General features: G+C 38.8%; 1 protein-coding gene across 1 annotated transcript in view; it reads right to left on the bottom strand.

Annotated features, from left to right (window-relative positions):
- The window catches only part of nfatc4 (nuclear factor of activated T cells 4), a 184,966-nt gene that overhangs the window by 30,701 nt on the left and 128,964 nt on the right, over window positions 1-25,301 (bottom strand). Inside the window, exons 4-6 of the mRNA XM_039745718.1 lie at window positions 23,287-23,486; window positions 13,952-14,124; window positions 1,451-1,591 (exon numbers count right to left, since the gene is read on the bottom strand). Of these exons, the coding sequence (XP_039601652.1) occupies window positions 1,451-1,591; window positions 13,952-14,124; window positions 23,287-23,486 (514 nt within the window). The remainder of the gene's footprint in view (window positions 1-1,450; window positions 1,592-13,951; window positions 14,125-23,286; window positions 23,487-25,301) is intronic.

The following is a 25,301-nucleotide window of genomic DNA, read 5'->3' as shown; positions in this document are numbered from 1 at the left end:
GGCAACTGTTATTTAACTATAAGAGCCATCAAAATCCTAAGTGACAACATCTTAAACCACTTAGCCTGTTAAGTACCAGAGCACTATCCCTCACCCCTGTCACTGTCCTGCACACTCACAAAAAATGTTTCCTCCTGGTCTCCACCCCAGCCCTGCTTCCCATTCCTCAAAACTGTCCTTGCAGCAGCAACACACTTCACAATACGTTTATAGTGCAGGATACATGTTGAGTGCTACAAAACAACCCACATAACATTGTCATAAGTGCTTTATACTTTGCAGACACACCGAGAGTTAAAAAAAAGAATAATAATGCTGCGAAGTGCAGTTTTCATGTGTGGCTCCTAGGGATTTATGCTCCGTTTTAAGGCTGCTTTTATGGGTCGTTGTCCTGACAAGGATCAGCAGGAGTGTGAGTTAGTTAGTAAGACTGCCACACAGTGAAACAGCGAGTGAAGTGAGTAAGTATGCGGGTTTTATTTAAATTGTGACATTCAGAATAAACCTGGGGTGGCACGGTGGCGCAGTGGTTAGCACTGCTGCCTTGCAGTTAGGAGACCTGGGTTCGCTTCCCGGGTCCTCCCTGCGTGGAGTTTGCATGTTCTCCCGTGTCTGCGTGGGTTTCCTCTGGGTACTCCGGTTTCCTCCCACAGTCCAAAGACATGCAGGTTAGGTGCATTGGCAATTCTAAATTGTCCCTAGTGTGTGCTTAGTGTGTGGGCATGTGTGTGTGTGCGCCCTGTAGTTAGGATATAGCGGATTGGATAATGGATGGATGGAGAATAAACCTGTGGACTCATCTGGAAAAATGAGATTGTCACAGTATCAAGTCTCTGTCCTCACATGTGGTTTACTTTTTTTTTCTCCTTTACAGCTGCAGCAATATTTTAATAAAAGTGGCCTGAATATCTGTAATTACACCTCATTGTTTTAGGTATTATGTGTCAAACCATCAGCCAAGTAAGACAAGGACTAATTGTGGGACACAACACCAGAAAAATGCTCTGAGTACACCTGTAGAATCAAAGTGCAGGGCAGTGGGCCAGAAAAAAAGAAGTGTAAAGGGGTCTGGCTGTAAATTTTACTATTGATGACATTCAAAATTAGGAAAAGGTTGATCTTGTATATGAAGTGCAAAAACAAATCAGAAAATTAGCGTTTCTTAGCATGGCATTCTGTAACTTGATGCCATAATTAGTGTGGGTGAAACAAATAACCTTTCTTTTAAAATTGAATGTCAGCTTTTCACTTCAAATATGAAATTTTTCCAATGAATTTGAATTATATTTAAATAGCAATGTTTGATTTGACCACCCTATCGTTACATAAAAACCTAAACCAATGCCCTCACTTATACCCTTATAACAGTGAAAGGGTCACATGAAGTTCAGAAATAGCTGAGATGCATTTTTCATGAATATCACTAAACTGTGCCTTAAATGTTCCTTACCTGGCCCCTTCTCCAGAAAGATGATCTTTGATTCCGGAAGGAAGTTGGCACCAGTTAGCACAAGCTCTTCTCCTCCTTCCACCGAACAGGAAGTAATGCTGCCGGACTCCACAACTGGCAGCTCCTGGGCCGAGCGCTGAGCTGAATAAAATACAAGTGTCAGTATGTGCTTTGCCTCAGCTTCTCATTCATTAGGTTTGTTTGTCACATTTCCTTTAAGCAGGCACAGGTCATTTTCCATTGTGGTGAAACAACCCTTTTAATTTGAGGCAAATACCAGTAATTACGGTGCTAGTCACTTAAGTCTACGAGGAATTGTAGGTTGTTATTAACTCTGCTAAGCTTATTGATCTGTAAGAAAAAGCGAAGTCAGGACAGATGTAATAATTTTAATAGATTAATAATCATTAAGACAGCCACCCAGGGGCATGCCATAATAATGAGGGATTTGAAAAAGAAAATCTTTTAACTTGGTTAATTAATTATTAGTTTTGCCTTTGGCAATACTGTTTTTTAATCCAATAGTTTGGCATGAACCTCCTTTATTTACCTTACCTTTCTCTTTTGTACAAGTTGGGTCTCTGACCTTTAGACTTATATCAAGATAACTGAAGCAAACTCAATTTAAGAAACAGAAAAATACAATTTATTGATAAATTGTATAGAAATACAATAACTGCATATATACTGTATGTTGACATATAAGACTGGACACAGACAAACGAACACATAGGCTGGCTGTTTACTGGTATTTAGAGTTCTACTTAATCTTGACACAGATAAATAGTTTTACGATACCAAGTCTCTATGGATGATTTCCAATAGTTGTGTGGAGTTGTTGCTTTGTTGTTGCTCCCGAGTTCAAGTGGAAGATTCTTCATGTGTTGCCGTGCACTTGCTGCGTGATCCTTGCCAGAGCTGCGCTGTCACTTCCTCAGCTTGCTTTCTGTCGTTAGGTCCTTTGCTGTGCCATCTGAATCTTAGGGAGAAGCGTTACTCTTCTGGCACAAGAGTGTAAATGCTGAAGTTTCCTTCTTGAAGTGATGGCTGCTTCTCAGCCTTCAGAATGGCTTAGCATTTAGATTGGCAAACTGGATCTCATCTCTCAAGTTCACAAAGAAAAGAGTTTGTCGGGTTCATCTCTCCAAGAAATAGAGTGGCTCATAACTTTTGAGATTTCAGAAGGTCATCCCTGACACAATCCCAGAGATGGTGCCCTGAGAGAATCCGCTGTGTAAAAAATATGTTGCCATTTTTACATGGTGCGACTGAAATTTATGCAAATCCCCTTAAATGAAAGTCTGCAATATGCCCTTTAATTACATCTGAACTGTTTGATTTGTAATTTTAAACTGTGGAGCAGTGAGCTAAATCAAGGAAAAATGTGTCTTTGTCCTAAACATTATAGAGGGCACTGTAATTAATCAAAATGTCAAACCCATTCACTGCTTTTATCAAAGTAGTTTTTTTTAATAGCTTTGTTTACTTCCTTTGTCTCCTGCAATTCTGTGTAAGTTCTACAGACTCCGTCATCCGGAAAAAAAAAAAGCTTATGTTTGCTTCCCTTCTTTCTTTCCATGTATAAGCATTTAATATTTAGGTAATGTTGAAGTTTGGGCATTATGTATCAACATTTATAAGTTGGAACAAAATAAGCAGACAAAGCAGGCTTTGCATGACCAAACTCTTGTTAAAAATGGTTAATCACCGTGTGTGCTTCATCTCAGTTTAACCAGTCATAAGAAGATAAGTTTTAAGAATGAGGGGTGGCCATTTAGTTGATGGAGTTCCTTGGGTTAGCTACTAGCTAAGTTACTCCATCTGTGATCCAGATCGTTGTCAGGTTTTCTGCATGGGCTTCATAATGTGAGATATTGAAGCATTCATCTGTAAAGAAACTCTATTTTAAGAGGTAAAAATGCTTAGACTCTAATCAGAAATTGACATGTGGAATAAGCAAATATAATTATATAGTTAATGAATCTTAATTATATGTTTGTCTTATATAAGTGTGCTTTGTTTCTCTTATTTGTTTACTATTTATGCATTTTTCTGCTGTAATTTGAATTGTTTCTTCTTTGCATGCAGTTACTTCTTTGACCTCTTGTAAAGCACACTGAGCTACATTGTTTGTATGACAATGTCCTATAGAAATAAAGGTTGTAATTGTTGTTAAGTGGGATATAAAAGCGAAAACTCTTAAAGTTGAAGTCAAAATACCAGCCATTGTCATTTTCCTGAAATGTTTAGAAAATGGCAGTTATACTTTCTGTACATAAACTATACGTATTACATATCTATAAATTGAAAAAATATTGACAGAATCAAAGTTTTTGACTGTGAAGTTGCATTCGATTTTCATGTTTTAGGTATCACTGAACACAGTTTGACCAGTTTAGCAGTGATGTCTTTCTGCAGACACAATAACACAAAATTACATCAGTTGGTCATGTTTCATTAGTATTATAAAATGCTGGAAGCCTTTTGCTCTACAGAGAAAAGTATTTTGCTTATTTTGAACATATTTGTAAAAGTATAAAGCACAACTGGGGAAGGAGAGCACATATGTTTATTAAAACACATTCCTTTAATTTTATTGCCCATAATAAAAATATTGGCCTTCAATATTTTATAGGTAAAATCAAATCTTAATAGTGTAACTAGCAGGAGTAGTCGTCATTGCCTGGAGTGAAAAAATTGCAGATGTGGTCACTAAATAAATTCCACAGGGGGGAAAATTTCACAGACTAAACCCCTTGTTGAAAGCAACTGTGCATACTTGTGCCAAGTCCCAAAAAATGTCTCCTAGGGGCATTCTCCTAATAAAGCGCAGGTGTGGTTACATTTCGGAATGAAACCTCGCCAGTGGTCTTCTTCATTACAAATGGAGAAACTGTACAAAATTTGGCGGAGGTATGGTCAACAGTGTGGATTTCCATACTGGACAAACAAACAGACATTTTACTTTATATATTAGGGAAATGTGTTTGCTGAACTCGTACATTTTTTTTTTTTTTTTTACATTTCTCTCTTTCAAAGTTCAGATGAGAAACATTGGCTGTTCGTGTTCTTCTATAGGATGAGTTATCTGCATTAAACAGCAGTGCATGTTCACTATGTTCAGTGCATGTACAACGGAGTGGTGGCTCTGAGGCTAGGGATCTGCACTGGCAATTGGAAGGTTGCCGGTTCGAATCCCTTAAAATTCAAGCTCTGTTGGGCCCTTGAGCAAGGCCCTTAACCTGCAATTGCTCCGTCCTGGGTATGATGTTAATCTTCATCCGACCCTGCATGTAGGCCCTCCAACCTGCAGGGAATAACTTGGGGGTTGGTGCCAGAATTGGCACACAAGCCACCATAAAAAACCTCACACTGTTCCACTCCATCTGAACTAGTATGGTGTTGAGGTATCACCAGTTGCCTGGTTGCAATCGGGTCCTAATCTGGATCCTGAGTTGGTTTGTCGTGTGGTGGGTGCGGCAATGCGCTGTATCAGTGTATGCTCCTAACCTCCTCTCCCTCTCTCATGTTCACTAGTCTCCAGTAATGGCAGTTGTGTAACTAGCAATGTGTATCACTAGCTGTGATAAACCTGGGAAAGACAGACTCATATAAAATGTGATGATGTGAATAAAATATATAATTAAATGCCTGAACAAAATTAAATGTGAGAAGATTCATATTCTGAAATAATTTAAAGTAGTACAAAAATAATGAAGAATATGTACAACCCAATGCATAATTTGGCAGTTTATTCCAAATTACCAAATTAATTAATGTTTGACGAAAGGTTCGAGACAGAATTTTATTATCCCTGGATTTTATAAACATTGTTAATAAAAGGGGAAATAACTTGATTGAAATTTTTTTTTTAAAAATTCAGCAGGGTAGCCATCAGGACATGGTGCTTTCCCACTCTAAAGTGAGTTTATAGTGTCTAGTAATTCTAATAGTGTCAGGGGTTTATCCAGTTCCTCTGCACTTAGAGTATCTAGCTGTGGTATGTGTAATGCACCAAAAAGTGCTTAAAATTGTGTCTTATATTTTTTAAACTGAGTAGAATATAAGGACGTATAACAGTCTCTAAATGTGTACATTGTATTTTTATGGCCAATGATTCTCTGTCTGTGTTGGTGATTACTGATATTGCATTGCAAACTTCCTGCTTGTGGATTTGTTGAGCTAAGATCTTATTAGCCTTCTCTCTGTGTTCATACTAATGATGTCGCGATTTAAAAATTAGTTCTGTTTCTTTTGTTGTCTATCCCTAAAAAGTGCCTCCTATGGAGACCTGGGGCCTCATGTATAAATGGTGCATACGCACAGAAATGTTGCGCAAGAACTTTTCCACGTTCAAATCGCGATGTATAAAACCTACACTTGGCGTAAAGCCACGCACTTTTCCACGGTACCTCATACCTTGTCGTACACAAGTTCTCCGCTCGGTTTTGCAGACTGGCGGCACCCAGCGTCAAAGCAGTGCTACTGTTCCTGTGTGGTTACACCTTATTTTCCTGACGCGGCTTTATAAATACACTGAAACTAACCGCATATTGTTTATTAGTGTAATGCATCTGATTGTAATTAACTTGTAACAATATAATGGTCCAGGGAATAGCCATAGTATTCCAAATACCATAACTGCTTTAGCATTGTTACTCTCACTGCACCTTCTTCTTCTTCTTCTTCTTCTTTCAGCTCCTCCCGTTAAGAGTTGCCACAGCGGATCATCTTTTTCCATATTACTCTCACTGCACCACTCGGAGTATTTATATCACTGTATCTGAGTGTAAATCACAGCAGCAGCTGATCGGAAAGAGAATTATCGGTATACAGCTTCAAGGACACGCTGTCTCAGCCACGGCAAAACGTTTCAAAGCCTTTCTTGTACGGACCTCGCGGTTCAGAAACAGTTTCATCCCAAGAACGTTAAATGCACTTAATCAATTGCTCCTTGTAGAACTGTTTGTACTTATAAGTACAATCACCCCACTGTAAACTTGCACTACAGTTATAATATTACACAACCTGAGCCACTTTATAAAGCGCGTATTTACATATGATGACAATATCATTTTTAAGATGAAATGCAGCAAAATATGTTTATTATATTATACAGGTAAAACTTTAACTTCATTTAAATAATCTATATTCTTCACTGGGAGTGTCGTGAAGGATAGAATAATTAAACATGTAGTAAGAAGATATTTCAATGTTCCTTAAATGTTTTGAAGAATTGACGCTCTAAGCTTACAGATGGCTTAACTTCTATTACAGTACTGATTGTGTGGTGATTGGGTATTTGGGGAAAGAAAAGCAAGGACTGCAGTGGTGGCTACGCCAATATATATTGAATATCAAACAGATAGAGAAAATAACAACACACCTAAAAACGCAGTGACAAATTTCGGCAAAAGTTAAATGCTTGTGTCATGAGCACGAGGCGGCTATGCAGTGTCTGCAACGGATGTGGCCATCCACCGTGCATAAGCTACCTTACTGACATTGGACTTTCTCTATTGAACATAGAGCCGCCCATGAGTACTTCTGCAATAAATTATTTCATCAAAGGTCGCACACAGTCACTGCGCTATTGTGAAACCCATGTTTAATAACGTGCTTTAACTCCTATCATCATAAAAATGATATCACGTATACATCTCAGTATTTTAGTTAGTCAGAGAGCTGTAATATCACAAATGTAATGGATTCAGTGTCCAGTTGGAGGAAGAGAGCCGGTTTAAGAAGCAAGTAGTGATTCACACACACAAAACACATAGAAGATCAAATACAAAACAAAGCATTTAACGTGCTACTTTAATTACGATGTGATTTGAGAAACTGGTTAATTAAACGACTTTAAGATGAAGAGTATGATGTTCTACTTTAATGACAAAATAAACTACGTGATTAAAGTGGAAATGTCGAGATTGAAGTTGACATTTCGTGCTTTTTCCCCACTGTGTGCCTTTTTTTCTCTGTACCCTAATAAACTTTCATATGACACTCAGACAGTGGGCTACAACTTTACGGCGACTATGATATGTGACTTCTTTTTTTATTTCCGGCACTGTGCGATTTTGTGAACGTGAGCTTTCAAGTTTCTCCAACACGCTATGTCACTCGATCAACTTCCTTTTGTTAATTATACCACGGTTTCTTTGAACAAATAGTATGTTTTTCCTTTGCCTCCACTTGGTATTCGCTGAAATTCTTATTTTTTCCCCCGTGCCTTTCCCATTGTCTTTTCACAGAAGGCTGAGCTTAAGGGCGATTTATATTCATTTGCATATTCAAAGAGGCATAATTCTGGGAGGAGTTGGGCGTTACATAAAGCGTGCACTGAGCGTTACTTTTCACGCTGACCAGGATTTATGTAGCAGAAAAACGTGTAAGTTGGAGTATGCACAGATTCCTGCATCTGGATTTTTCTGTGCGTAAGCACATTTCGGCTTTTGTGCTTACGCCATGTTATAGTGCGAGTTCTACGCACGGCGTTATACATGAGGCCCCTGGTATGTTCTTGATCTATTCTGGTAATTTCATTGATTAACTCTGATGCCTTCTTGGTTTCTGATTTATTTTTGTGGGAGAGATATGAGATAAGCCCTGCGGTGGACTGGCACCCTGCCCAGAGTTTGTTACCTGCCTTGTGCCTTGTGCCCTGTGTTGGCTGGGATTGGCTCCAGCAGACCCCTGTGACCCTATAGTTAGGATATAGCAGGTTGGATAATGGATGGATGGATGGATATGAAATAATCTGTCCTTTTAAAAATGCCTTCCGAGTTTCCCAGAGTGTTCCTGCAGAAACCTTTGAGGATGCATTTGTCTCTAAAAAAACTCAATTTACTTGGATATCAATTCTGTACAGTTCTCATCAGCTAATAACAGGGGATTAAGATGCCAGCTGAGAAATGAGTATGTGGGACATAGTGATGTGAGCTCCATGGTCAGAGGGGCATGGTCGGAGATAACAATAGTATCGTGTTTGCAAGAAGTTATTATCTATAAAGAAATAATCAGTTCTTGAGTAACAATGATGTACTGAAGAAGGAATATGCTCTCAAGTATGGATTCTAAAAATCTCCATGGATCTCATAAGTTGATTATTTTTGCAGTGTTTAGGTGTTGTCACCCCATATCCGAAGACCTATTCAGGTCTGGATTTAAAACACAATTAAAGTCTCCAGCCATTTTAATTTTTTGAGTGTTCAAGTTAGGAATCGATGCAATTACATTTTGGATAAACTCTCCATCATCTACATTGGGTGAGTAAATATTTATCAAAATCACTTAATTAAGTAAAATCACCATCATGTATCACCCTTCAGGATCTGATACTACAACTGATACTGCAAATGAAATTTTTCTATGAATTAAAATCCCACACCTCTAGTTTTCTTTGTATAGTTGAAGTGGAATATTTGGCCGGTCCGGTCTCTTTGCAACCAAAACTGATCCTTGCTGATTAAGTGAGTCTCCTGTAAAAATACTATCTTGGTGTTTAGACCTGTTAGGTGAGAGAATACTTTCTTCCTCTTTAATTAAGTCAGAGAGACGTTGCTTCTGAACTTTTGTTGTAATTTTATAATCTTAAGTTAAAGTTGTACATTATTGCACATGATAGCTTTAACCATATTGCCAGGAGTTATGGCTATGAAGCATATAGTTTTGTTGGGACTTACAATTTTGGAGATGAAAAAGATAGATCAGAAATAGCTTTCTTTCTTCCCCCAGACCCCCACCCCCACATATTACATGCTCCATTATGATCAAATGCTTTTGTGCATTTTCAGTAAACTTTAGCATATTGTTACATTGGCACTTACAATGGTAAGGATTAAATGGATAGATTAGAAATAGCTTGGTCTCTTTCTCCCTTCCCCCAATTTTGCCTCCTCATGTGAGGCTAAACCACACTTCACAAAGTCCCAGTCCTCTGACATACCTAGAGACAGAGCATGTCCAAAACAAAACAAGCCCACCCGCAGCAGTGTATAAGGATTAAAATAGAGATATCTATTGACAATACAGTCAAAACACATAAACATAAAATATAATCTTTAACCATCCTGAAAGAGTAAACCCAGGAAATGATGTTAAACAGTAGCCATGGATAAGCAGATAACGTGTAATAATATGTCCTAATACAATAACCCAAGGATATGATGTTAAACAGTCTCCTTTGGGGAAAAAAAATATACACACATACAGTGGTGTGAAAGACTATTTGCCCCCTTCCTGATTTCTTATTCTTTTGCATGTTTGTCACACAAAATGTTTCTGATCATCAAACACATTTAAACATTAGTCAAATATAACACAAGTAAACACAAAATGCAGTTTTTAAATGATGGTTTTATTATTTAGGGAGAAAAAAAATCCAAACCTACATGGCCCTGTGTGAAAAAATAATTGCCCCCTGAACCTAATAACTGGTTGGGCCAACCTTAGCAGCAATAACTGCAATCAAGCGTTTGCGATAACTTGCAATGAGTCTTTTACAGCGCTCTGGAGGAATTTTGGCCCACTCATCTTTGCAGAATTGTTGTCATTCAGCTTTATTTGAGGGTTTTCTAGCATGAACTGCCTTTTTAAGGTCATGCCATAGCATCTCAATTGGATTCAGGTCAGGACTTTGACTAGGCCACTCCAAAGTCTTCATTTTGTTTTTCTTCAGCCATTCAGAGGTGGATTTGCTGGTGTGTTTTGGGTCATTATCCTGTTGCAGCACCCAAGATCGCTTCAGCTTGAGTTGACAAACAGATGGCCGGACATTCTCCTTCCGGATTTTTTGGTAGACAGTAGAATTCATGGTTCCATCTATCACAGCAAGCCTTCCAGGTCCTGAAGCAGCAAAACAACCCCAGACCATCACACTACCGCCACCATATTTTACTGTTGGTATGATGTTCTTTTTCTGAAATGCTGTGTTCCTTTTATGCCAGATGTAACGGGACATTTGCCTTCCAAAAAGTTCAACTTTTGTCTCATCAGGCCACAAGGTATTTTCTCAAAAGTCTTGGCAATCATTGAGATGTTTCTTAGCAAAATTGAGACGAGCCCTAATGTTCTTTTTGCTTAACAGTGGTTTACGTCTTGGAAATCTGCCATGCAGGCCGTTTTTGCCCAGTCTCTTTCTTATGGTGGAGTCGTGAACACTGACCTTAATTGAGGCAAGTGAGGCCTGCAGTTCTTTAGACGTTGTCCTGGGGTCTTTTGTGACCTCTCGGATGAGTCGTCTCTGCGCTCTTGGGGTAATTGTGGTCGGCCGGCCACCCAAGGTTCACCACTGTTCCATGTTTTTGCCATTTGTGGATAATGGCTCTCACTGTGGTTCGCTGGAGTCCCAAAGCTTTAGAAATGGCTTTATAAACTTTACCAGACTGATAGATCTCAATTACTTCTGTTCTCATTTGTTCCTGAATTTCTTTGGATCTTGGCATGATGTCTAGCTTTTGAGGTGCTTTTGGTCTACTTCTCTGTGTCAGGCAGCTCCTATTTAAGTGATTTCTTGATTGAAACAGGTGTGGCAGTAATCAGGCCTGGGGGTGGCTACGGAAATTGAACTCAGGTGTGATACACCACAGTTAGGTTATTTGTTAACAAGGGGGCAATTACTTTTTCACACAGGGCCATGTAGGTTTGGATTTTTTTCTCCCTAAATAATAAAAACCATCATTTAAAAACTGCATTTTGTATTTACTTGTGTTATATTTAACTAATGGTTAAATGTGTTTGATGATCAGAAACATTTTGTCTGACAAACACACAAAAGAATAAGAGATCAGGAAGGGGGCAAATAGTTTTTCACACCACTGTACATACACACATATACATATATATAATTGCAATTAAACGTAAAAAAAAAATTGTCGGAGAAGAAAATTGGATGCATAATTACGGCATTGCGGCACTAGTCTCATTGTGTCAGGATCACATTTCTTAGTTCTTTTTCTGTTTCCTCCAGAGAAGTAAAATGTAGAACTTTCAGTTTAGCAGGATACAAAAGGCTATATCTGATCTCGACGTTCCATAAGCACTGTTTAATGCTGTAAAATGCAGCACATTTAGCAGCTGTTGAAGGTGAGAAATCAGGGAAAATATGAATGTGGTTATTTTCAAAAATAATCTCTTGTTTCTGTCTGAGAAGTAACATTGTATTTAGTTTAGATTGTAATTTGTCAAAACGCACAATGAAGCTTCTAGGTTTTGAGGCATTCGATCCATGTATGTGGTAAGCTGCTGCTATCTCGGTATCTGATCTCAAATTATTTTAGAGAATGTTTCAGCTATCAATTTCACTGGGTTTGGACTACCAGAGAATCTTGTTTCTCATAGTCTGAGAGTCCTTTGGGTGACTTTTTGCAAACTCCAAGGGGGCTTCCATGTGTTGTCTTGACGTTCTGCTATTAAGACCAAATTAAATGGAGCACTGCAGTGATGATTATCCTTTTGTAATTTTCTTCTGTGTCCACCCATGTTATTTGGAACTCTACTTGGTCACCAATGAAGACTCTTCTCCCCCAACTCTTCATCTAAAAGTCATGGTTGTTCCAAACTTCTTCCATTTAAGAATTATGGAGGTCACTGTGCTCTTGGGATCCTTCAGTGCTGCACATATTTTTGTAGCCTTCCTCAGATCTCAGCCTCAGCACAATCCTGTTTCTAAGCTCTGCAGACAGTTCCTTCAACATCATGGCTTGGTTTTTGCTTTTATAGACACTGTCAGCTGTGGGACCTTACGTAGACAGGTGTGTTAGTCCAATCAATTTAATTTACCAGAGGTGAACAGCAAACAAGGTGTGGAAGTATCTCAATGAGAGCCAATAGAATGAGATGCATCTGAGCCAAATTTCTGTGGGTCTGAATACTTGTACCATTAGAAGATTTCACCTTTTTAAATTTGTAATAAGTTAAAAAAAATCCTGAAATCCTGCTTTTGTTGTGTCATTCTGGGGTAGTGAGTGTTAGGCCTTGTTCACACGGGCGTTAAAATCGAGCATTTTTGCGTTCAGTGGCGTCCGGTGAGCGCGGATCAAGCGGCAGTGTTTTCTACGTAGGAGTCAATGTGAGTGTTCACACGGGCTTTGGTGACGTCGCGTTTGTCCGCTCTTGGCGTTTATCACGGCATCAAAAAGCGTTGCATGCAGCTTTTTCTTGGCGTTCAAAACCCAACGAACGCAAGGGAACCGCTTCTAGTTCGTTTTCTGCGCGTTTATTTTACGCTTCCTTACCTCAAAGTGACAAGTAGTCTCTCTTCGGGGCTAACACCAAGTAAGCATATTGGTTGATCGGCGTGCAATGTGGCATTGCACCAGCTGCAGCAGACAATCAAAAGTGGAAACCGACATCCGACAGTAATTAAAAAACTTGCGCGGAAATTTTCGCAGTTCTTCATAAAGCACAAAAAAAACTTCCTTTAACTCGACGTTGTGCAGTCAGAGGATGAACCCAGTAGCGGCGATTTTTTCTCTCCCTACGTCGCCGTATTATGAGTATTTTTAAAACAAGAAGATTAATATCTAACATAGCAAAATGGTCCATATTGAAAGGAGGCACCTCAACTAAAACGACAAGGGCTTTCATATCCAGTTCCCGACACTGCCTCCACAGGTTAACACACAAACTACAATTTGGGCTGCAGGCTGGCGTTAGACAAAGACAAAGCGAGCGCCGGTGTAGAAGTCAATCAATCGCCACCACAAAATGCAACATAAACGTCTAGGACGTTCAGAGCAAGTTCTTAATCCAAAAACTTAACGCCCGTGTGAACAAGGCCTTATTTGATGAGGGCAAAAAATTAATGTAATTGGTTTTAGCATAAGGCTGCAACATAGCAAAATGCGAAGGGGTCTGAATACTTTCTGAAAACAATGAATATGATATGTTATTAGGTTATGGAAATGTAATAAAAGGGAAGCATAACGTGTCAGAAGCAAAACACCATTTATGAACTAAAATTACTGAATAGAATAAATTAGTTAAAAAGGAAAGCCGGGCTGTGGGCTCGTTCAGGATCCTCGGTCTGGAAAGTAGGACACATGAAATTAAAATGCCAGTTCGATAAGACACACAAATTAGCCTTTAATAAAGGGGGACTTGCTCTTGCTGTGGCCCAACGTGGCCTGAATAGTCAGGTTTTGATAGACTGGAGGCAGCCTTTACTTTGTGTTCTAAATTGAGTCCTTGACTTTTTTTTTTATGGAGAAATACAGAAAACGTAGCAAAGCCTTCAAAATAATTGGCTACCTTTGTGACATTCTAGTAAGAATGTGTGTCATAAAACTCACAAAGCAGAACGATTTTAATATATCAGTTTTTCATTTTCAAGCCATAATTGCATATAGCACCAATAATCTTAGAAAAGAGAGGGCAAGGAGATGCATACTTAATGTTATTAATGGAATAATAAGAAATTAAAGTAGGGCACAAATATCAGGATAGTAAAGGAGGCAGAATGAGGAAAAACTACAGTAGAGTGAACCATCCTGTACTCACAGCACTCAATGGGAATGGAGGCAGTCTGCACAGACACCACTTTTCCGCCTCCTTGGGGGATGTGGACCCTGAACACGAGCTTCACCCTTGTGTTCTTGCGACCGATATCAGTTTCACCCTTGCGTAGCTCTATGTCAGAGTTGCGGAGCTTCAGAATCCCAGCACAGTCGATGCTGCAGAAGGAAAGAGATCTGTGTGAGCTGACCTAAGATAGACAGTGCTTGCCCAGAAGCAAAATCTGAAAAAGGTTGGTGGGCCATTTAACATTTCCTGACAGATTAATTAACTCATGGTGTTAAAAATACAACCTTTATATAAAGGTTCCCACATAGGCTATTTTAACTCTTCAGATTCACTATCCCAAAAGGTAGATGACATGGAGGCAGCATTGGTCTCAGACAATACACTGCCCTCAACAACTTCAACAGATGCACAGTGCAGGCCCACTAGACTTTGGACCACAAAGCACTACACAGGGTGCTGAAGGTGGCCTGGAATATTACCTGTACATGGCTGCCTTCTAGCCGGGACATACGCAACACAGATACAAGCAAGATTATAAAAGACCTAAGCCATTGTGCCCCCTCATATATTCAGACAAACGGTTCAAGATGATTAGCACTCAGACGTCTATATGTACAGTTTTTATTTAGGGGTCATAAGGTTTTTCAACAGTAACTTGTACTGACAGCTGTATTAGATTACCTGATGTGTTCTTATATCCATCATCTGATACTTCTAGATCTAGATAATGCAGAGTTGTCCAACACTGATCCTGGGGGGCCACGGTGGCTGCAGATTTTCCTTCCTGCAAATTTTTTAACCAGTGACCAATTTCGGCTGTTAATTGACTTCAATTCCTTTCATTTTAACTGACTTGTATTTCAATACACAGTCCTCAGAAATGGATTCTTTCTACCTTAAATGCAGTCAAACAAAACTGAGATGTGCAGTGAGCCAACAAATGACCAGATAACTTGGGGCCTCAAGCTCCAACCAATTTCACTTGAAACAGTTTCTTAATTAAAAGTCAATTCTTGTTAATTAAACCCATTATTTAATGCCATGTCTTGTTGGTGCTCTCATTCTGCCACAGCAGACATTTCCAAAACTTTTTTTTTGTGGACTGAACAGATTAACATCACTGAGACTTTATTTTCAGATATTGTGTGATAGACACAATCAATTTGAATCTTATTATCATTTGGCTGCTAATTAAGGGAAAAAGAAACAATTAAGGGGGCAGAATCTTAAATAGCAAGTCAGTTAAAATTTCAGTCAGTAAAAGTTAAAATCTGGTTGTGGCGCAGTGGGTAGCGCTGCTGCCTCGCAGTTAGGGGACCTGGGTTCACTTGAGTTTGCATGTTCTCCCTGTGTCTGCGTGGGTTTCCTCTTAGTGCTCCGGTTTCCTCACACAGTCCAAAGACATGCAGGTTAGGTGCATTGGAGATTCTAAATTGTGCTTGGTGTGTGTGTGTGCTCTGCAGTGGGCTGGCGCCCTGCCCACGGTTTGTTTCCTGCCGTGTTCCCTGCGTTGGCTGAGATTGGCTCCAGCAGACCCCCGTAACCCTGTAGTTAGGATATAGCAGGTTGGATAATGGATGGATGTAACTGGTCACTAATTTAGAATAGAGTTAGAATGAAACCTGTAGCCTCTGCAGCGCTCCAGGACTGGAGTTGGACACCCCTGATTTAATGCAATGTGTTACATTTAATGTACGGTGTTGTACTCCATGTCTGTGAGAAGCAGGCCAGCAAGAATTTCATGACATCGTGGATATCTGATAAAACATGCAGTTAGGTGAGCAGACCCATCCACATTTACTAATGCACCCAGTCCTTGCAATACAACTTAACTTACAGTAGTTTAGTCATGGATGAAATGTCTTTATTGGGTTTGTTACTATATACTTTTTCCTTTGCCTGTTTTCTTGGTTTTAAACTGACCAGTTAAATTTTTCTTTCAAAATTAATGAGAATCATTTGACCTTGACTTTAAATATAATAAAGCTGAAATATCTTAACATAGATTTAAATGTAAATGGCACAGTGGAAGAGTTACTGCCTTGTATGAAAGAAACCAGGGTTCAAGTCCTGGGTGCTCCCTGCACGGCATTTGCATGTTCTCCCAGTATCCTCTTGGGTTTCTCCCAGGTGCTTCAGTTTCCACCCACAGTTCAAAGATATGCATGTTAAATGAATAGGCTCTTGATGTGTGTGTGTGTGTGTGTGTGTGTGTGTGTGTGTGTGGTCACCCTGCGATGGGCTGATGTTCTGTCCAGGTATTGAACCTGCCTTGCACCTAAAGGCTCCCATGACCTGCTCAGGGTAAGCAGGTTTTAGAAAATGGATGGACTAAATGTGAAAGCCAATAACTAGTTCCATGGTTTTGCTGATGTTAAGTTGCAGACAATTCTTTTTGCACCAAGAAACAAAGTTCCCTACCTGACTGCTATACTCCATATCAACTCCCTTATCAATACAGGGTGGTCCAGATCTAATTAAGCAATTTTCATTACGCTATAACTTATTAAGTTTATTACTCCGAGCCTGTATCCAACTGAATGGAGGACAAGTGGGACATTACATGGAAAATCAGTGAATTAATCCAATGTAAGTCCATTTTCGTTTTTTACAAGATATTTCAAACAATTCTTTTGTGTTGTATTGTTTTCCTGCACTGCATTAAAAGTTGCATAATTAGATCTGGACCACCCTATATAACCCATAAGTGAAGAATCATTAGAGAATTTCTGCAAGTGACATGACCCTGGTGTTATACTGTATTTCTAGTCAGAAGTGTACAGAGTGAAGACAAAAGGAGACAGGGCTGTTCCTTGTGGTGCTCCAGTGTTGCTCACATCCTTGAGTCTCACAAACTGCCTGACATTATTTAGGACACCACAGGCTTATCCCCTTACATATCTCTTAGTTTACCCCTTAACAGGGATGGCTGGATGGTATGGAAAGTGCTAGAGAAATCAAAAAACATAATCCTTACAGTACTGCCAAATTTCTCTAAGTGAGAGTAAGGCTTGTGGAGCAGATCGAGAATTTCACCCTGCACTCCAATCTTTGTCTGATAAACAAACTGCATTGGGTCCAGGTGGTCTACCACAATTGAACTCATGTAGCCCAGGACCTGTCCCTCAAAGGTCTTCATGATGTGAGACGTAAGTTCCACTGGTCTGTAGTCATTAGATGAAGGAGCACCAGGAACAATGCAGGTTGTTTGTCACAGCAACTGCACTTTCTGAAGCTTTAGGGACAGACTGAACAGGTGACAGAGGACTCCACAAAGATAAAGAAACCTAACCTCTTGACCTTACTAATCTCAGCAATATGCCTGAATGTTTGTATTAATTTGAATGTTTGAGAGCTGCAGGGAAATGATGATTTGTTACTCTCAGATTAGATTGGTTTTGTGATGTGTGATGTTACCATGCAGATAAAGGATAGTAAAGTACGGCTATTTTAGAAACAGAAATAGGAGAGAAGTTCCTCCCCAAGTTCAAAGCACTCACTGATTTCAGATTGGCTTTAATGAAGACCGATGTCCATACCCACATCTGCTCTAAACAGCCCCCCATGGCACAGTCAAAATAGCCCAGTGTGCTGGAATTAACAAAAACAACCTCCTTTTCTTTCAAATGTATTTTTTTACAATCTACAGTCACTTTTCATCAACAATTTGTCACAAAGGTGGCGGCGGAAATCAAAAAATGCACGTACTGTGAGCCTCCAGGAAGGAAGCTGACACACCCCTCGCATCGAGATCTCAAACAGATCTCGAGTGAGAAGGCAAAAATGAAATTTACAGATGCATAACTGGCACAGGATGAGAATGGCATGTACACAGCATTTTTCTTATTATAAAGAACATTTTTAACAAGTTGAAGATGTGAAAAGTCATTTGTTCAATTTTAACTGAAAGAACACAACGATATCTTTAGGGTCTTGATGTAAATGTTAGGCCTGTCCACAAGGCCCCAAGTCTGCTAATATTTCACTTTCATGGTAGTCCAGCTTTTCATTTTTGTAATTTGTGCTTTCTCCTCTCTGCAGATCATTCTTATACCAGGATTAGGCATTAGCTTAGGCATTGGACTTTTAAAACACAAGGCTACCACCTTTGATTCACGGTGTAGTTCAAAGCAATCAAGTGATCTGCCTGATCTTTATTTCTTAAAATAAAGTGCAAATGTATTTGTGTGGTATGGCATAGGAACATATTCAAAAGTACTATGTAATAAAAAATCAGCTTGTGTTTTCTTACCTTTATAATATTATAATGTAATGAAAACATCTGGTGTTTCCCTTGTTAGTCTGAACTGTATTCTACTTTGCTTTTTAAAGTGCCTGGTGATGGTCTTCTCTGGTATACTCTTTTGTTAGATGAATTGCCTGTTTCGCACTGCTGCCTCAAAGATCCAGCGCCCTGGGTTCAAATCTAATTTGACTGTATTTGTGTGGGCTTTCCTCTTGGTAATCCCCAAATCCCAAAGACATGCATTATCCGTTAAATAGTGACTCTAAGCTGGTCATAAATAGGTGTATGCGTAAATGAGCCTATTGATGGACTGGCATCCTATCCAGAGTTAATGCCTGCCATTTGCTCTGATGATGGTTAGATAGGTTCTCATCCCACATGACTTTGAATTTTTCTTTGTTGTTGAGCTGCACATTAAATCACACAGTTTTCAGTCACAATAGAATATCAGAGGTGTTTCAATGATTACGTCTGCTTCAAATATTGACATGTTTGAAAAAACAATAGTCATGTGCAATTCATAAAAGTTATTTTTCTTTTTGAACAACTTTTTTTTCAGTGAATCATGGGAATTAATTCAGCACTAAGAATAAATTGATTCAGTTGAGCTCAATGGAAGTGCTAAAGCACATGCCTGCTGCCATCTCCCTCACACATTTAGATGTTTAAAGCACATGTGCAAGAACCACCCATCTGATTCATGGTTCTCATTTACTTCACTTGTGATTCTTTCTAGTTAGAGTATTACCTGTGAATGAAACCTCTGTCATTGCATGCAAGTACAATACAGTGGCAACACATTTAGAACATTAGAACACTCTAGACGAGAACAGGCTATATATTAGAATGTTTTAAGTGTTTATTTTGTACAATTCATTATTGGAATTGTTTAGAACAGCATGTACAAACATAAAGTTTCTTCAATACATCTATGCCATTCAAAAAAATTGGCACACAATGCTAAACTTTATAAAATATTATTCTAACTTCTAACAATTATTTTGCTTTTAACTTTACTTTAATATTGCAGCTCATTGTATGCACCAAGCATACATCATTCACTAATTCTTTCAAATTCAAACTGAATTAGCTCCCGAGAATAAGTCACAAGGTTCTTGTACAATTGATTTGAGAATGAGTCATTTAATTCTCATTCATTTTGTGATGTGAATCACTGGCTCATTACCCGAGAACGTGTCACTTGATTCTTGTTCATTTGAATTGTGAACAAAATCATTACCTGGAAATGAGTCAAACAATTCTCATTCATTGGATTCATGAATGAGTCACTTTGGTTCCTGTTTATTTGATTCACAAACCAAATCCCGAGAACGAGTCATGTGGTCCTCTTTCATTTGATGATGAAAAAGTCACATGATTCTTGTTGAATTGATTCATGAACAAGTTACATAATTTTCATTTATTTGATTTGTGAAGTGAATCACTTAATCCTTACCCGAGAACAACTCACTTGATTCTTGTTCTTTTGAATTTTGAACAGAATGATTACCTGAGAATGAGTCACATGAGTAATTTTCAGTAGATTCATAAATGAGTCACATGATTCTCTTTTTTTGTGTGAACTGAATCATTACCTGAGAACAAGTCACACGGTTGTCTTTTATTTGATCGGTGAACAAGTCATGTGATTCTTGTCAAGTCAAATCGTGAACAAATCACACAATTCTCATTCATTTGACTTGTGAAGTGAATCACTAAATCCTTACCCGAGAACAAGTCACTTGATTCTTGTTCTTTTGAATTTTGAACAGAATGGGTCACATGAGTAGTTTTCAGTAGATTCACATGATTCTCTTTTTTTTGTGAATTGAATCATTACCTGAGAACAAGTCACACGGTTGTCTTTTATTTGATTGGTGAACAAGTCATGTGATTCTTGTTGAGTCGAATCATGAACAAATTGCACAATTCTCATTCATTTGATTTGTGAAGTGAATCACCGAATTTTTATCTGAGCATGAATCATACAATTCTTGTTCACATGTGATGTGATTTTTGAACTTAATGTCTTATTTTAAATAGTCACTTTCACTATTTTCTCAAGCTTTGTGCTTCAAAGATGTCAGTACTATGCAATATGAATTACCAGCATGTTTAATATATAATTTAAATATCTAAATTAAATATTATAAATACATAAAAAAGTATTTACAATTCCTTAAGGGCGAATAGACAAAGGTTTTGTTTATTACTGGTGAACCAAACAAATCAAATGAATAATTTCACTTAATTGCGTATTTTGAAAGACTCAAATCACTGAAAATGAATCAAAATGCCATTAAAAGACAACTGAAGTATATTTTGGAATCTGCTTTTGACTAAAGCATCAGTTGCACAGATTTACAGGGAGTGCAGAATTATTAGGCAAGTTGTATTTTTGAGGATTAATTTTAATATGGAACAAACACAGTGCTATCAGTCAATCCAAAATGTTAATAAACCTGAAACCTGAATGTTTCACAATGGAAATGTGAGTGTGAACATCATCAGGGGAATACATATGTGCGCACAATTATTAGGCAACTATTAGTGTGCAGATTTATTATGCAACTAAAGGAAAAATGAAAATTTTCCCATCTCACTTGTTTATTTTCATCTGTTATAGTGAGAATAATAAACAAACACCTGAAAATTTACAAATAAACATCTCTGACATTTCAAAAAAAATCAATCAATCAATCAATGACCAATATAGCCACCCTTCTTTCCAATAACAGTCATAAGCCTTTCCATTCATGGAGTCTGTCAGTTTCTTGATCTGTTGACGATCAGCTTTTTGTGGAGCAGTTACTACAGCCTCCCAGACATTCTTCAGAGAGGTGTATTGTTTTTCTCCCCCGTAAATCTAGCGTTTAAGAAGGGCCCACAAGTTCTCGATAGGGTTTAGGTCAGATGAGGAAGGGGGGCCATGTCATTATTCCTTCATCTTTAAGGCCTTTACTGGCTGGCCACGCAGTGGAGAACTTCGATGCAAGTGATGGAGCATTGGCCTGCATAAAAATCATGGTCTTTTTCCTGTATCACTGTTTGAAGAAAGTGTCTTCGAAAAACTGGCAGTAGGTTTGGGAGTTGATTTTGAGTTCATCTTCAATGCAAAAGGTCCAACTAGCTCATCTTTAAAAATACCAGCTCATACCAGTACCCCACCTCCACGTTGGAGTGGAGCTCTGTGCCCATTACTGATCCACAGGTCCATCCATCTGGTCCATCAAGAGTCACTCTCATCTCATCGGTCCATAAAACCTTTGAAAAATCTGTCTTCAGATATTTCTTGGCCCAGTTTTGACGTTTCAACTTATGTTTCTTGTTCAGTGGTGGTTGGGTTTCAGCCCTCCTTACCTTGGCCATGTCTTTGAGCACTGAACACCTTGTACTTCTGGGCACTCCAGGTAGGTTGCAGCTCTGGAATATGAAAGTACTGGAGGATAATGGGTTCCTGGTAGCTTCACGTTTGATTCTTCTCAAATCTTTGGCAGCTAATTTGCGTCTTTTGTTCTCAACACGTTTCTTGCGACCCTGTTGACTATTTGCAACAAAATGTTTGATGGTTCTGTGATCACACACCAATATCTTAGCAATTCCAAAAGTGCTGCATCCCTCTGAAAGACTTTTTACAATTTTTGACTTTTCAGAGTCAGTTAAATCTCTTTTTTGGCCCATTTTGCCTGAGGAAAACTAGCTGCCTAATAATTCTGCACACCTTGATATAGGGTGTTGATCTCCTTAGGCCACACCCTCCCTAATTACACAAATACACATCACCTGACATGCTTAAATCCAATAAGCATTCAACTTAATACAGCTTGGAGTTGGAATATACGCATAAAAATGATGATATGGTCAAAATACTCACTTGCCTAATAATTGTGCACACAGTGTAATGTAAATAAATAGATGATATCAATGAGTCCTCCTCATTGTTGGTTTTGCTAGTAACTAACAGATACTAATGTCTGTAATTTGAAGGCAAGGCATCTCCCTGGTAAACTTTGTTTGAAAGATTTGCAGTAGACTACTCACCTTTACTCAACACTTATTTGAACGTTTAAATACAATTTTTGCATACATATACTGTATTTCTTGAATGCCTGCAAATTATGGGAAATGAATTAAAAACCAACAATAAAATGTAACAAAAGTAACAAGTGGGCAGTAAGGCATACAGGCCAAAGTGTAGATATCTTACCAAGAAATAAAATGTCTCAGAACATTGTGAGGAACAAAGTGACATCTCAGCCTGGGTGGACCCTGCTCTCGTGCCTGGCCAGGAGGCCATGATAAAGGAAGGTGAGTGAGTGGGCAGCAGGACATAGACACGAAATTACACTGCAGCAACAGAGGGACATGCTGGTTGGGCTTGGAAGGCTGGAAGGACAGGAGGGCGAGTGGCTGCCTGCTATGGGCAGAGCAGTCCCCTGAACGCTGGGTGGCAGCATCCCATCTGGTGAGCCTCAGTATCGATGCCCACAGAACAACATGGAAGTTGTGGTCGTATGGGACTTCCCTTTCTGATTCTGTGGGGGTAGTCGGGGGAGCTGGCAGATATTGACTGCACAACAACCAGGGTGGTCCTGTCTGGCCCAGAAGTGCTTCCCAGAGGCAATGGATTGAGCACATATTTGGTATTAAGCCCTTCACTTGTACTGTGCTGTTGGAGTCAAGAGAAGAGATGGACAACACTTGACTAGGAGAAGTTGAGGAAAATGGAAGGAATATTGAGGGTAGTATCAGGATGCATTGTGTTGTATGGAAGCTGCTAAGACACTGAGGGAAGGAAGCATTTAAAAGGTACACGTTATTGTAAATAAAACCGCTGGATTTGACCGCAGGACTGAGTGAGTATAGCACTTTTTCTATAAGCAGTGTATAGTGTCACTGAAGCCCATATATTATTGAGAGACATAACCATCTTTGTATTTGCCTCCAGTCTGGGACAAAGCATACGGGTATCCATTCTGTAGCAGATTCGGTTGTCAAAGGTCTGGTACTTAAAGCACAATTAACGATAAACAGAAGGAAATGAAAGACATATGTGAAGACTCACTTAGCTGCCATGCCATTTTCTGGGTGCAGTGGTATCTCCAGAACCTTGGTACCTGCCAGAACCATTTCCTGACTGGCAGTGCCCACCATTTTGCCTGTGATGCGATGTACTTGGTAGAAGGCGTGCGGGCGCAGGCTACGTTCATCTGCTGTGCCAATGAACATCTGGAGGGAGAGTGGCTTCTCATTGTATCCTGAAAGCTAAATAACAAAGAACAAAATGTAAAAATTAGTCACAATGGCAAATTGTGACTTCTAATGAGGAAGAGCAACACAAGCAGAACCCATGGCTTAATAACAGTGGATAGAATATTTCTGGTTTTGCTTACATTTCTGCATGCCTAAGCAGTCATTTTCAAGTTGATCACCTGCTTTATGTGTTCTGGTTTTCAAGTCAGGATTTACTATGCCTGTGTTGCACACAATTAGGGCCGGCACCACCATTAAGACGAAATAGGCATTCAGCTAAGGCACAGGTTATAACTGAGGTGGAACCCAGCCGCACGGGTTTGCTACTTAAATGTCGATTGGCACACTAATAATCTTGACCTAACACAATGAGTACAAAATAAATGAATTAAAATCAACTCCATAAAAACAGACAATTAAACAATGAACCTTTCTGTTACCATCATCTTTGTAATTTACTGGCAAATTATGTAGTTTAGGTATGAATAAGTGGTCTCCCCAGACTTTCTCGTATACTCAGAATATGGGGATGGATATTTAAGGAGTAAACCACAAGACAATGATTTTATTTTTATATTATGTACATTAAAGAACCATCAACAACAAATCAAATTAATAATATATTGAACAATTATTATAAAAGTAAAGCTGAATAAATCGGAATCTGCAGCTGCATGAATAAAAGGTAAAGTACCACTTCCAGTTAACGGAAATAACCCCAAAGTTGATAGAAATCTATGTTTTGTACCTAATACTTATATGTAAAATTTGGTTGGCTTAAGTGAAAGCGTACTGAAGTTATCGTGTATCAGACACACAGACATAATTACAAAAATGGTATTTTCGGACTTTGGGAGGTCTAAAATGTCGAGGTTCATCAAAATCTCCAAATTGAGTTTTTGGAGGATTCCAATACCTTCCCTATATTTCATATACAAGAAAGTCAGGGAGGTCTAAAACGTCACAATTCATCAATATCTCGACATCGAATTTTTGGATGATTCCAATACTTTCCCTATACTTCTTATACGAGAAAGTAAAAAGTGGATATCTAAGGACAGCTGCCTTTTAATTTCTCAGGTCATCATCTAATATGACTCCTAGGAAATTACGCCAGTTATGTTTGTTCTTAGGTAGATAGCAAGAGTCAGAGATCGAGTCAAATTTAAGGGATAACACAGGAGAACAGTCAGATGTAGCTAGGACTGATACCCTGTGACGCGATTATCCAAAATTCCAAAGCCAAATCATTAACCCTTAAACCAAAAACTATAATAAAGCAAAATGCAGCACCCTAAATTAATACTTTAACACAAAATTTGTTTGTTTCATTTAATTGACTCTTCCCTTATTTCTAGCTTTAGAGACTTGCTCTTGTGCATGACCATCTTTTATAACCTTACTGCCATGATGTCACAGGTCGTATGTCTAGCATCAACACAGCAACATAGCGAGCAGACACACATAAACAAAAACAGTTAGGATTGGTGGTTTTTATTAATTTTTTTGAGTTTCTTGTAGACTTAAACATTTTTCTTGGTATCATTTGTGAGGTTTTGCTATCCAGAGAATTGATTTGTGCCATTAGTTTCATAGTAGGAGTTTCAGTTTAAAAGTAGAAATTTATTTCATGTCTTTACTGATGCCATTATTTGGGGGATTCATGTCACCTGTTTTTATGGCAATGTATTAGAGATATGCAGGTGGATGAGCATCTGGTGTTCTGGACAGTGGAGTGTCTGTCAGGCAGAATGTAGTTGGTAAGACTCAAGTTCTGTGTTTCTGACATGGATGTGAGCAACACTGGAGCACCACCAGGAACAGTCC

Source organism: Polypterus senegalus, chromosome 1 (assembly GCF_016835505.1).
Source record: "Polypterus senegalus isolate Bchr_013 chromosome 1, ASM1683550v1, whole genome shotgun sequence".
Classification (NCBI taxonomy): Eukaryota; Metazoa; Chordata; class Cladistia; order Polypteriformes; family Polypteridae; genus Polypterus; species Polypterus senegalus.
Note: the sequence above shows the minus strand (reverse complement) of the source record. Positions and strands in the feature narration are given on the sequence as shown.